Source organism: Lepus europaeus, chromosome 19, assembly GCF_033115175.1.
Source record: "Lepus europaeus isolate LE1 chromosome 19, mLepTim1.pri, whole genome shotgun sequence".
Lineage (NCBI taxonomy): Eukaryota > Metazoa > Chordata > Mammalia > Lagomorpha > Leporidae > Lepus > Lepus europaeus.
The window spans coordinates 61,106,655-61,120,572 of NC_084845.1; the positions used below are offsets into that span (position 1 = coordinate 61,106,655).

General features: G+C 47.5%; 1 protein-coding gene across 12 annotated transcripts in view; it reads right to left on the reverse strand.

Annotated features, from left to right (window-relative positions):
* The window catches only part of ADAT1 (adenosine deaminase tRNA specific 1), a 52,195-nt gene extending 40,720 nt beyond the window's left edge, over positions 1-11,475 (reverse strand). For 2 of the 12 annotated variants that reach the window (XR_009864465.1, XM_062177413.1), the window contains exons 1-6: positions 10,731-11,164; positions 8,563-8,926; positions 8,234-8,302; positions 7,273-7,327; positions 6,715-6,845; positions 1,245-1,854 (exon numbers count right to left, since the gene is read on the reverse strand). Coding sequence is in view for 11 of the 12 variants with exons in the window: in XM_062177413.1 (XP_062033397.1) it covers positions 1,245-1,854; positions 6,715-6,845; positions 7,273-7,327; positions 8,234-8,302; positions 8,563-8,731 (1,034 nt within the window). In the remaining variant the exon portion in view is untranslated. Of the gene's footprint in view, positions 1-1,244; positions 1,855-6,714; positions 6,846-7,192; positions 7,328-8,233; positions 8,303-8,562; positions 8,927-10,730; positions 11,169-11,396 lie in introns of those variants that run through there. The other 10 variants (XM_062177414.1, XM_062177412.1, XM_062177410.1 and 7 more) reach the window with 10 other exon arrangements.
* Between the last annotated feature and the right edge of the window lie 2,443 nt (positions 11,476-13,918).

A 13,918-nucleotide genomic window follows, 5' to 3' on the forward strand; every position in this document is an offset into this window, starting at 1 on the left:
GTAACTCTGACTTGCAAATAAATAAATAAATCTAAAACACACACACACACACACATACAAACAGCAGCTGGGCCGGTCTGAAGCCAGAAACCAGGAGCTTCCACCGGGTCTCCCATGTGGGTGGCAGATTCCCAGGTACTTGGGTCATCTTCCTTTGCTTTCCCAGGCCATTATCAGGGAGCTAGATTCAAAGTGGAACAGCCAGCACACGAACCAGCATGCATTATGAGATTCTGGGGTCACAGGCAGAGGCTTTCATGCTTCGTCACAAAGCTGGCCCCTAGCACCAATTGTTAAAGTTCACTCATGTGACAGTGTGTATCAATACTTCAGTCCTTTATATAATTGAATATTTTATTGTCTGGATATACCACATTGTGTTTATCCATTCTTCTAGTAATAGACATTTGGGTCAGTTTACTTCTTGGCTATGTGAGTAATGCTGCTATTAACATCTGTGTACAAGTGTTTGTGTGGCTGTGTGTTTTCATTTCTCTTGGCTATGTACCTGGGCATGGAACTGCTGAGTCATAGTCTACGGCTGTTTACTGGAGTCTGCTTCAGAGGCAGTATGCTGGCCGTGGCCCCACAATGCTTCCCCTGGCCACGGCCTTGCCTGTCCCTCATTTATCACAGCCATAACAGATTTGGCTCCCTCCTCTAAGAAGACTCTATTTGAACAGTCATAAGTGTGGTCATCCTTAGTTTTTTTATCTTTTTTAAAAGTTAAAACTAATACTTGGGGATTTTTATAATTTAAATGTAATTTAATGGTGATAAAAGTACACTGAAGAAAAATCAGAAAATATAGTATCAAAAAAAGAAAAACTGCCCATAATATCACACCGTAGAGATAAATCATTATAAATATTGTGGTGCACATCCTGCTACAGTTTTCTTTGTACATATATACTTTCAGATCCAAATGAGCTCATTTTTTATCTTCTAAGTCATTCCTGAAACCTTACGGATGTCTTTCCACATTAAAAATTCATCAATAAGATTTAAAAAAAAAAAAAACAAATCACTTAATTTCCTGCTGCCAGGTATTTCAAGTTTCATTTTTCATTTTTTAACATTATTTTTGCACAAACCTAAATGTCTGAGTACCTTCTTTTGTTTGGGATGGACTCCTAGAAGCTGAACTTGATCAGAATACTGAAGACTTTTAAGACTCTTTGGAGCCCCTCTCAGACCACTTGCTAGACTGCCTCCAGCTGAGCCCTCCCCCCTTGCCCTCTTACCTCCCGAGCAGTGCTCTCTGCATTGCTTCCTGGCTGTATGGGCACTTCCCAATGACCACAGCTGACAGGTAGATGGGCTCTTCCAGGAAGTGCATCAACAGCGCACCTTGACAACCAAGGACATTCCATCGGGCGACCTTGTCACTGCAGGACATGGAGCACGTCCTGTCTCCACGGCCTGGCTTCACTCGGAGCAGCCCCACCTGGTGATAGGCAGCACCAGGCTGCCCCGAGTCCCCAGCTTCTCCAGGCACACACTTGGCTCCAGTTCTGTAAATGTCCACCACTTTGGTGCCCCTGAGGTCCATTCCGGTGACAGTGGCTGATCTCTCTGCAGTGCTATTAGAACTGCTATCACCTGCTGGGAATGAGCTACTTTCCTGCCTGCCACAGGGAGCCGTACCATTGGCCACCTCCTTAACGGGAGCTCCAGGTTCAAGCCTCATCTTTTTAGATACAGGACTGTCAGGACTGTCACATCTCCTTTTATTTTCAGGAGACTCTGGGTTAACACTGGCTTCTAATGATGAGTTGTTGGCCCAATCTCTGCTGACAGGACAACAAGGCTGTTCTTCAAACTCAAGCATTGGAATAATGGATGCATCACCACCTGTAGGAGAAAGAACTCCTTAAACCAGTGGTTCTCAAAGTGAGGTCCCTAGAGCAGCCTTATCAGCAACCCTTGGGAACCTGTTAGACATACACATTTTTGAGATCCACAACAGACCAATGAACTTGAAAGTGTGGAGCTGAGGCCCAGTCATGTGTTTTAACAAGCCATCTGAGAGATTCTGATGTAAGCTCAAGTTTGAGAATTACTGTAAATGAAGTTCAATCTATTCTCTCAGCAGACCCAAGATGAGTTAAGAGGGCATACACACATTTCCCTAGTAACGATCTTCTGGGACACTTGTTGCAGATCCTTTCCTGGACCCAGAACGCTGGAATTTCTACAGAAGAGAGGTCTAAAAAACTGAATATTTAAACAAAGATTTCAAGTCATTTTTTTTTTTTTTTTTGACAGGCAGAGTTAGACAGTGAGAGAGAGAGAGACAGAGAGAAAGGTCTTCCTTCTGTTGGTTCATTCCCCAAATGGCCACTACGGCTGGCGCACTGCGCCGATCTGAAGCCAGGAGCCAGGTGCTTCCTCCTGGTCTCCCATGGGGTGCAGGGCCCAAGCTCTTGGGCCATCCTCCACTGCCTTCCAGGGCCACAGCAGAGAGCTGGCCTGGAAGAGGGGCAACCGGGACAGAACCGGCGTCCCAACTGGGACTAGAACCCAGAGTACTGGCGCCGCAGGCGGAGGATTAGCCTAGTGAGCTGCGGTGCCAGCCTCAAGTTATTCTTATTACAAGTTATTCTTAGGGGACACTGGATTAGACAGGTTTTTCGACATTTTGGGTCACATAATTCTTTGCTGTGGAGCTCGTGTGTACATCATAGGATATTTAGCAGCCTCCCTGGTCTCTAACGGGAGACACCAAGAGCATTCCCAAGTCTGAAAACCAAAACTACTTTCAGATGTGTCACATGTCCCCACAGGAACAGAATTGTCCCTAGCTGAGAATTACTGATTAAGAAGCAAGGTTTCCCCAAGTGCATTTTGCAGAATCCTATCCAACAAGATGCCTTGAAAAACACAAGCGCACGGTTTATTTCATGGTTAAATTTGGCAAACACTGTTCAAATATCCCCGTCTTAGAGATTTTAAGATGTATATCCTTACAGAAAAGACTGCAGTAAAGTACACAACCTGGTCTAAACCAGTGTTTCCAAAACCTCCAGTGTCTCCCTGTGCTGGTATAGACTTCCAATCCACTCTGTGCTTATAGTGAGCCAAGGAAACGCAGACAATAGTATGAAGCACAATCCTCTCTTGAGAAGTGAGCTGTTTCTTCACAAACTAACTTAAGATGTGGTGCTTTTTAAAAGCATGTAAATAATACATCTCTAGTCCTTATAACCTACGAGTGGGAAGGGCAAGAGATGAAGAGGGAGTGTTGCCAGGAGACTGGCTGGATGGCTTCCAGAGACCTCACAGAGTGACAGTGACTTCTGAGAGTTTGCTGGTGCTCACCTCCCACTTTGCAGGCTTGGAGATCAGATCTTGACAGAATGCCTGAATCCAAGAGGCTGACTCACACCAATAAAACTCACAAGTGGGAGTCTGAAGTAGCTAATCAAGGCATCAGATTATTAATTAGTAACAAAAAGTAAATTCTAAGGGAACCAGAAAATCAAATTCTCTAGTTAGTATGCTTTTTTCCACAGGGACAGCCTAACTTAAAAGATTCCTCAAGGGAGCTACATCAGTGGTTTCAGATTTTGGTTTCATGGACCACCAAAATTTCCAGAAGTTTTTAAGACCAAGAGAAGGCTGCCAACTTTTTAGTATATCAAGTTGAGATTTTCAAAAGTCCCATTAGGGACCAGCATTATGGTGCAGCCAGTTAAGCCACTACTTGCAATGCCAGCATCTACTGGAGTGCGGGTTCAAGTCCCAGCACCTCCGCTTCCTGTTCAGCTCCCTGCTAATGCATCTAGAAATCCAGCAAAAGACAGTCCAACTTGGGCCCCTGACACCACATGGGAGACCCAGATGAGTTCCAGACTCCCGGCTTTGGCCTGGCTCAGACCTGGTCATTGTGGCCATCTAGGGAGTGAACCAGTAGATGGAAGATCTTGTTCTTTTTCTGTCTCTCCTTCTTTCTCTGTCTCTCTGCCTTTCAAATAAATAAATCTTTTTTCAAAAGTACCAATTAGGCTGGCGCCGCGGCTCACTAGGCTAATCCTCCGCCTGTGGTGCCAGCACCCCGGGTTCTAGTCCCGGTTGGGGCGCCGGATTCTGTCCCAGTTGCTCCTCTTCCATTCTAGCTCTCTGCTATGGCCCAGGAGTGCAGTGGAGGATGGCCCAAGTCCTTGGGCCCTGCACCTGCAAGGGAGACCAGGAGAAACACCTAGCTCCTGGCTACGGATCAATGTGGTGCACTGGCCGCAGCGGCCATTGGGGGGTGAAACAACGGAAAAAGGAAGGCCTTTGTCTCTGTCTCTCTCTCTCACTGTCCACTCTGCCTGTCAAAAAATAAAACAAATAAATAAAAAAGTACCAATTAATACCATTTGAAAAAGAAAAATTTCATAACCTTTAAAGTAAAGGAAATTAATGTTGAAAAACTTACTACATAGTCTTGATTTTTCTTGTTTTACCAGGAACTTCCACAGATCAGCAGGTCCGTGGGCAACTACTTTTAGTCTGCTTAGGCCATCAGGCTGTGATCCCAGATGCACTAAATCCACAACAAGATGATGCTGACCTGTGGGACCACCTGGCTATGCAAAGTATGGCCCACAGACCAACATCACTGAAAACACCTGGAAGTTGGTTAGAAATGCGTAACCTGAGGCCTCACTGCAGACTCACTGAATCTGAGTCTGCATTGTAACAAGACCCAGTGTGATCTGTGCATTTTACAGTTTCAGAAGCACTGACTAGGAAGCATCCATCTGTTTGGACCAGGGCACCCACTACTAGGAATGGGGCAAGGAAGAGCCCTGTCTACCTCCATCATTCTTCTGGCCTTCAACTCTGAACCAGTTCTTTCTCGTATTGCTTCTTTCTTAAGCTATGACATTATTTTCAATTTTAGTTACCAACAAATCGTGACAGTTATTCTCTTTAAGAATTATTTATTTATTTTGAAAGGTAGAATTCTAGAGAGGGAGAGAGAGACAGAGACAGAGAGAAATTCCATCCACGGGTTCACTTCCCAAATGGCCACAAAGGCCAGTGTGGGCCGATCTGAAGCCAGGAGCCAGAAGCTTCTTCCGGGTCTCCCACATGGGTCCAGAGACCCAAGTACTTGGGCTATCCTCTGCTACTTTCTCAAGTGCATTAGTAGAGAGCTGTATATAAGTGGAGTAGCCAAGACTCGAACCAGCCCCACTATGGGATGCCTGCACTGCAGGCGGCAGCTTTACTCGCTAGGCCCTATTCTCTTTCTTTATAGTGAATATTTATCTTTGTTCTAATTACATGTATTAGTTTTAAAGTTTAATATAATCTTATATCCTTATTTCAAAGTTTTTTTTTTTTTTTTTTTTAAATTTTTGACAGGCAGAGTGGACAGTGAGAGAGAGACAGAGAGAAAGGTCTTCCTTTTGCCGTTGGTTCACCCTCCAATGGCCGCCGCGGTAGGCGTGCTGCGGCCGGCGCACCGTGCTGATCCGATGGCAGGAGCCAGGTACTTCTCCTGGTCTCCCATGGGGTACAGGGCCCAAGGACTTGGGCCATCCTCCACTGCACTCCCTGGCCACAGCAGAGAGCTGGCCTGGAAGAGGGGCAACCGGGACAGGATCGGTGCCCCGACCGGGACTAGAACCCGGTGTGCTGGCGCCACAAGGTGGAGGATTAGCCTAGTGAGCCGCGGCGCCGGCCATTTCAAAGTTTTTAAGTGAGGAAATATTACAGCCATTCCTGAGTTGTTATCTGTAAAAGGTGGGGATTATTTTCAATTTTCAGGAAAGGAAAACAGGGAATAGAACTGAAAAACAGCATAGAATTGATCCTCTTGAGTAGGTCTGACTTTCTCGCCTTAAACAACTACAATACAATCCTCTTATAACTCATCAGAATTAACTCTGTGGCTATCCACATTCCCTAAAAGACTCTATAAAACTAAGCACTGTGCTAGTCTCATTCACTGCTATACACCCAGTATGTCATACTGTTCCTGACAAGTAGTAGAAAATATTTTTTAGGCCGGCGCCGTGGCTTAACAGGCTAATCTTCCGCCTTGTGGTGCCGGCATACCGGGTTCTAGTCCCGGTTGGGGCGCCGGATTCTATCCCGGTTGCCCCTCTTCCAGGCCAGCTCTCTGCTATGGCCCGGGAAGGCAGTGGAGGATGGCCCAAGTGCTTGGGCCCTGCACCTGCATGGGAGACCAGGAGAAGCACCTGGCTCCTGCCTTGGGATCAGCGCAGTGCGCCGGCTGCAGCGGCCATTGGAGGGTGAACCAACGGCAAAAGGAAGACCTTTCTCTCCTTCTCTCTTCCTCTCACTATCCACTCTGCCTGTCAAAAAAAAAAAAAAAAAAAAGAAAATATTTTTTAATGAGTGAGTGAATAAGTTTCAGGGCAAGTCACTATAATAGGATTCTGGAATGAGATGCCTTGCTCTTGGCTTCACATACTGCCGGGTTTCCATCTTAGACTTCCCAGTCCTGACTCTGAGAACCAAGTAACAGCATCAAGAAGACTCTGCACCCTCTGCTTTGCCCTGTGCCTTCCCTTCAGTAGAGAAGCGATGAGGTACACTGGCTAAGTCCCCAAAAAGGCCCTGTCACTAGCTGCAGCTACACTTCAGCCAGAGTGGTTTTTCTTTTCTTTCTTTTTTTGAGAAATGCATCTATGGATAAGACAAACATAAAAAATAGATGATGCAATACTAATCCAAAGGCCTGATTATACTTACAGGGTGTATGGCTGGAGAAAAACACAAAAGAGAGGTCTGGTCTGAGTTTCCACAGTCCTCTCTGCGTTCCTGGGACAAAGATACTCCCCTCCTCCATTGTGGCTGCCATTTGGAGCTGATAGAGAAGATACCTAAAGTTGCACAACAAGATGAAAATGAAGAACTGTCTGATGACTGAGTTACTGTAGATCAATGGGACAGGCAGTGATCTGAAATTATGAGCGTGATTTAGACCAATGATTCTCAAAGTGTGGGCCCTCTACCTGAAGCATCAGCATCACCTGGGAATTTGGCAGAAACGCAATTTCTCAGGCTCCACCCTGGATCTGCTGACTCAGAATCCATGGAAATGGACCCAGAAATCTGGAGTTTAAGGGACCTGCCAGGTGATTCTATGATACACTCTAGTTCGAGAAGCACTAGCCTAGGCCACAGCACTATTAGAAGTGTAGTTCACAGAGTATATAACGTGTATTACCTGGGTACTTATTAGAAATGCAGATTTTGTGGCCTCACCCAAGACATGCTGAATTGGATTCTCACGGGATGCAGCTTTACCTCTGGAAACTCCTTTTGGCTATGATTTCCGCATGGCTATCATTGAGGATGTCTCCTGGGGCAAAGACAAGACACACGGTGAAGACATGTGGGACCTGGACAGGCCCTGTTTCTAGAGGCACAACAAAACAGGCCTCCCAGCACCCACGATGGCCAGAAACCTACCAGAGGCCTCGGCCAGAAAGTGTAGCGATCATTACTGGCACTGAGTCTACAGCAGGGTGTAACTCAGCCCTGCAGATATTTTAGGATAGAATGTTCTTCATCGTGGGGTCTATTCCATGTGTTTCAGGACACTCAACAGCATTGCTGGCCTCTACACATGAGATGCCAACAGTACCTCCTTCCTCCCAATCTGTGACAAAAAAGCTTCTAGACATTCCAAAACATCTCATGGCGTGCTGACTTATTTTCAGTTGAGAACCAATGATTTACAGAGAGATCTGAAGGAGTGAAGTCCAGATCGTTTGTACCCTGGTAGCAACTCCTGCTCACGGGGATAAAATTCCATTAAATTCAGGCTACAGTGTTCTTGAAACAGCTCCCTCACACATAGGAGACAAGGCTAAGGGAGATGAAGGAAGCTGATAACAGGACGCCGACAGTCAAGATCCAGGATCCCTAAGAAATTTCCACATTCTTGTTGGTGCCCAAAGCTCCATTTAATTTCAGATTCCTTTCCTTTCTGGACTTTTGAATTCACTCAAGTCGCATTCCCTACTTGCTGTAGACCCTACACAGCTAGCTTTCGGTTCACTCAGGAGGTCTTTGCTTTGCTGGTGGAGTACCATTCTGGAAATGATTACTGTCATTCCAATTGGAAGAACAGTCAGTAGGAAATGCAATGTCAGTCACCCTGAGCAATATGGCCCCCTTTCCCAAAGTGAAAAGGTTATCCCGGACACTGGTTTCTAAGGCTCCCAGAGAGACAGTGTTTGCTTAGATCCCCTCCTGTGCTTACCGCTCTTTCTCATTTTGGACTGGCCTATGCACTTCGTTCCTGTTCCCATTGAGACAACTTCCTTTGTCACTGAAGGAAAAAAACAAATCATTAAGTGAGCTCTCAGAGGCTACATGTTCCCCAGCATTCAGCTGATGTCTACATATTCCTCCGGTAGACACGACAGGGCTGCAGTTCCAGCATGGTGGTCCCGGGGCACCTGGTAGACAGCAGGGAAACAGTCCAAACGCTGTAATCAACACCCTGCCCACAACTGTCCCTGTACAGCAGTGCATAATTCTACCATCACTGACAGACAGACGGAGAGGTCCAAGGAGAAGAGATCTCACCTTGTGCTGGTTTACCAGGGGCGTCACAGGCCTGGTCAGCTGCAGACTGTATCTTCACTATGGCTGCCAGTAACGTCCACTCGCGATTTGGCTCAGGTTTCCCCTGCTTGGGCAGCCTGACCCCATAGTGCTCATAGCACAGCTGAGCAATCTCGTCAGCGGTCCACATGGTCAGAGTTCGTACTGAGGCCTTGATCAGGAGTCACAACCATCAGAAGTACTGAAAGGGGAACCAACGGAAGATGCTGGTCTCACACCAGGGCTTCGACAGTCTTTCAAATGCAGCCCGACTATTCTGATGGAGTGTCCTCTACCTTCACCTCCACGGAATCATTTTCCACTATCTTCTTGTCACCTTTCCATCCTTAACGAAAAAGCAAAGAAGCCCTAAGTCCCATCAACCCCAGAAGACACCTTATTTTTCAAGATTTTTAAAAACGTTAGATAGCTGACAAACCTGTAACAAATCTGAATCTTACTCTACACAAGGGCATGTGAGAAGGAAGCACCCCCACGCCTGGGAAAGAGCAAACCCAGAGTTGCAGACGTCAGCTAGCTTCGGACAGACCCTCACCATCCAAGGTTTTTCTTCACGATAGTTGTCCTTTTCTACCCTCCTTTTGAGGCACTTTCTCTCCTTTCCCTATGGAAAAGTGGTTTTCTCTGTCTCCCTCTAATAAATCTCAACCAAGAAGTTCCTTACGGGCCAAGTGTTCTCCTTTTCACAGGAGTGATGCTTAAGGGTATGGGCTTTCGAGTCACCCCTTCTGGGGCCTAATTCTAGTTCTGCCACTAATTAACCCTATGTGACATTGATTCCCAACCCCTCTACATCTGTTTAAATATGGCTGGGGTGGGCGTCCAGTCTAGCAGTTAGCATGACAAGACGCCCACTTCCCAAAATGGAGAACCTGGATTTGGGTTCTGGCTCCTGACTCCAGCTCCCTGCTAACGCAAACGTGGAAGGCAGTGTTGATTACTGAAGTAGTAAGGTCTTGCCACCTACACGGGAGACCAGGATTGAGTTCTTAACTCCCAGCTTCAGCCCAGCCTACGCCCAGCCTTCGTGAGCATTTAAAATGAACCAGTATACAGAAGCTCTGTCTCTCAAAAAAAAAAAAAAAAAAAAAAAAAAAAAAAAAAAAAAGGCCAGTGCCGTGGCTTAACAGGTTAATCATCCGCCTTGCAGCGCCGGCACACTGGGTTCTAGTCCCGGTTGGGGCGCCGGATTCTATCCCGGTTGCCCCTCTTCCAGGCCAGCTCTCTGCTATGGCCCGGGAAGGCAGTGGAGGATGGCCCAAGTCCTTGGGCCCTGCACCCGCATGGGAGACCAGGAGAAGCACCTGGCTCCTGGCTTCGGATCAGTGAGATGCGCCGGCCGCAGTGGCCATTGGAGGGTAAACCAACGGCAAAAAGGAAGACCTTTCTCTCTGTCTCTCTCTCTCTATCCACTCTGCCTGTCAAAAACAAAAAACAAAACAAAACAAAAAAAACAAAAAACTAATAGTAATAATATCTAATCTATTGGGGTTCTTGTGAAGATTAAAAAATAACAGCAAATTCTATGATGTTGAGTAATTAACATCAACTGTGATTAAAATGACAAAAAATAACATTTAATTTACTTTGAGGTACTTGGTGGTGGTGGGAGGGCAGAGCAAAAGGACTGTAACTGGCAAATTAGAAACATGAATTAAAAAAAAAAAACACATTAGGCAGATCAGACCTTAAAGAGGCTTAGGACACTTTACTGGAAACTCTCCCACTCCTGGCTCTGTATCACCACTCACTAGACTCATCCTAACCTCATGTGGGCTCAATTATATCCAAAGCCTCTTGGTAGAAGATGAGATCATGTGGCAATGGGCAGAGCTAAGCACTGTAACCAAAAATAAAGTTTGCAGCCCTCAATGCACGTCACTTTTGAAAGACCCTTCCACCCTGAGACCCGTGCATTACAATGTGCAGGCCTGAAATCGCAGTAAACGGTAATACTAAGTCAGACCATGGGGATTTAAAACAAAAATCTGGCAGGAACTGACAGAAACTGTGACTTTAAAATCAGAGAACCGGAAGTCGTCTTGCATCTCTTAGAACAAACAAAAAACATTCTGGGGAGGCACCCCCAAGCGGTAAATTTTAACGAGGGCAGGTATCCGGCCACCAACCTGATACTAAACCAGAGAAGCACCCCGCACGCTATCAGCTAGAAGCCCAGCAAGGCCGACTCTCCCAGGAGAAATGACTCCCTGCCATGAAGCAGCCCGAAGCAGATCTCGTTCAGGCAGTCGACTGGAGGAGGACGCAGCTGCTGCCACGAACGAATCCTGTCCATCAGAACCCAAGCCTGCGCTCCCCCTGGATCCTGAGGGACTTCTCCAGAGGAAGGCACCGCACCTGTCGGCCCAGAGGGCCGCAGTACCAACAGCCCCGGCCAGAAAAAAGTCGGCTGCCAGGCGGCAACGCGGCTTCAGCGGGGCTCACACAGCCCTCTTGGCCACTCGAGAGCCCGGGGCGGGCCCCCCGAAGAAGGGGAAACGCCAGACCGGGCACTGAGGGCGCGGGCTGGGGACAACGTGAGCGCCCGACTCACGGGGTCACGCGGCAAGCGCTGGCCGCCAGAGCTCTCCGCGCACGCGGTGGCTGCTGGCACTTCCGGGGACGGAGGGAACTTTCCCACGAGACACGCGCCCGGGAAAGTCCTGACATCATTTTCCCACATGAAATGGGCTCGGCAAAGTCACACCGCAGATTCCTGACTCGGGGCCGGGACCCGCTACCCCAACACACAAAACGCCCTCCCACCTCCCATGCCGAGGGAACCAGCCAAATACCGGGGTCGCGGAGACATGACGTAAAAAGAGGCCGTCCCTTCCGGGCGCGCGCAGTGCACGCTGGCCCTTGTAGTCTTCGGTGGGGGCGGAGCCAAAGCCGCGGTACTCGATCCTAGAGTCTGGGATCCTCCTGGTGGTGTAGTTTGAGATGCTCACAACAGGCTGAGGGGCCGCCTGTCCGGTTAGAGGTGCAGAAATAAAATGATGTATCTGGTAGCACTACTCTGAACTTTCAAAACAGTGCTGCACAATGGAAATAAGTCATTATGTAATTTAAAAATTTCTTGTAACCCAAAAGATGTTCAAAAGAAATACGTGAAATTAATTTTGCTCATTTATTTTACTTAGACATGTATATCAAAAATAATCTCATTTCAACGTGTAACCAGTGTTTTAAGAAATACTGGGGTATTGTACATTGTTTTTTCTATCCTGTGTTTAAGACATCTGGTGTATATTTTACATCTCGATTCAGATCAGCCACATTTCAAACCGTCAATAGCCACATGTAGCTACTGTGGCAGAAGCTCAGGAGTAACACCTTCAGATGTCCAGGAATGGGTGGTACAGCACTCTGGGATAGTTCTGGAAACTCCACTCATCAGCAGTTGTTCACCTCAATTGCTAAAGAAGAGACAACTCAGTTTTCTTATTATCTCCCAAAAGTTAAGAGGAGACAGAGCAAAGTTCTTAACTCCATCCTTCTCGTTATTACAGAGGAAAGGGGGCCATGGCCCTACTCCTTGGTTAAAGATCTGCTTGCTCCTTGTTCCTGCTTCTCCCAAGTCTCTCTCTGAAAAGGCAGAACAGATTTTCCATCTGCTGGCTCACTCCCCAAGTGCCCACAACAGCCAGAGCTTGGTTAGCCTGAAGCCAGGAGCCAGCAACTCCATCCAGGTCTCCCACATGGGTGGCAGGAATCCAGGTACTTGAGACATCTCCTACTCCCTACGGTGCCCAATAGCAGGAAGCTGGGTTGGAAGCAGGACTCTATCCTAGACAAGAATCCCAAGAAGAGCTTTAACCCACTGCTAAGGATTAACATCATTCATCCACAACAGAATCCCTCCTCTGTGCTAACACTGATCCTGGTGACGTAGGCGTGAGGGTATGATGGACACTGGTTTTACCATCAATCCATGTCATTTCCCTTCCCTAACCCTCACCCCACCACTCATTACCAAGTCCTGTATATATATATATATATATATATATATATATATATATATATATAGACAGGCAGAGTGGACAGTGAGAGAGAGAGACAGAGAGAAAGGTCTTCCTTTGCCGTTGGTTCACACTCCAATGGCTGCCGCAGCTGGTGTGCTGTGGCCGGCGCACCGTGCTGATCCGATGGCAGGAGCCAGGTGCTTCTCCTGGTCTCCCATGCGGGTGCAGGGCCCAAGGACTTGGGCCATCCTCCACTGCCTTCCCGGGCCACAGCAGAGAGCTGGCCTGGAAGAGGGGCAACCGGGACAGAATCCGGCGCCCCGACCTGGACTAGAACCTGGTGTGCCGGCGCCACAAGGCGGAGGATTAGCCTATTGAGGCACGGCGCCGGCCAAGTCCTGTATATTTTACTTCCCATCCACTCCTATGGCAGCAAGCTAAGCCACTTTGACCCATGTTGAACTGATTGCTACACTTTCATCTTTTCTTTCCAAACTCCACTTCCTCTCACAGCAGACTCTTTTTTCTGAAAGATTTATTTGAAAGGCAGAGTTACAGGGATGCAGAGGCAGAGAGAGAGTGAGTCAGTCAGTCTTCTGTCTGGTATTCGCGCCCCAGAAGCAAATGGAGCAGCCAGGACTGGAACCAGTGTCCATATGGGATGTCGGCATTGCAAGCAGTGGCTTTACCTGTTAGGGCACAGCATCAGCCCCAGACAGCAATTTTCAAATGGCAAGGTCATCCGTCCCTTAAATTCAAGGGCTTCCCAGCACTTTTCCCTGCAAGCTTGGGAACATGTCTGATTCCGTTCATTCCAGTAGAGCAGCTAGCAAATTATGACCCTTCAATATTTTGAGGAAATGAGGACTTTATCATCCTTATAACTTTCATTCCTTTTTTTTTTTTTTTTTTGACAGGCAGAGTTAGACAGTGAGAGAGAGACAGAAAGGTCTTCCTTCTGTTGGCTCACCCCCCAAATGGTTGCCATGGTCGGTGCACTGCGCAGATCCAAAGCCAGGAGCCAGGTGCTTCTCCTGGTCTCCCATGTGGGTGCAGGGCCTAAGCACTTGGGCCATCCTCCACTGCCTTCCCTGATCAGAGCAGACAGCTGGACTTGAAGAGGAGCAACCGGGACTAGAACCTGGGGTGCTGGTGCCGCAGGCAGATTAGCCAAGTGAGCCGCAGCGCCGGCCCTTCTTTCATTCTACCCATCCTTTTTCTTGTCAAACCCGGCATAGAAGTTGTAAATGCAGTTCCTCTATCCTCAACCTACTTAAGGACAAATAGCTGCCTTTTCTCTCTGGTCTCCTACTCAACAGATCTTTAGATCCTGTGTGACCCCATCCATTTCC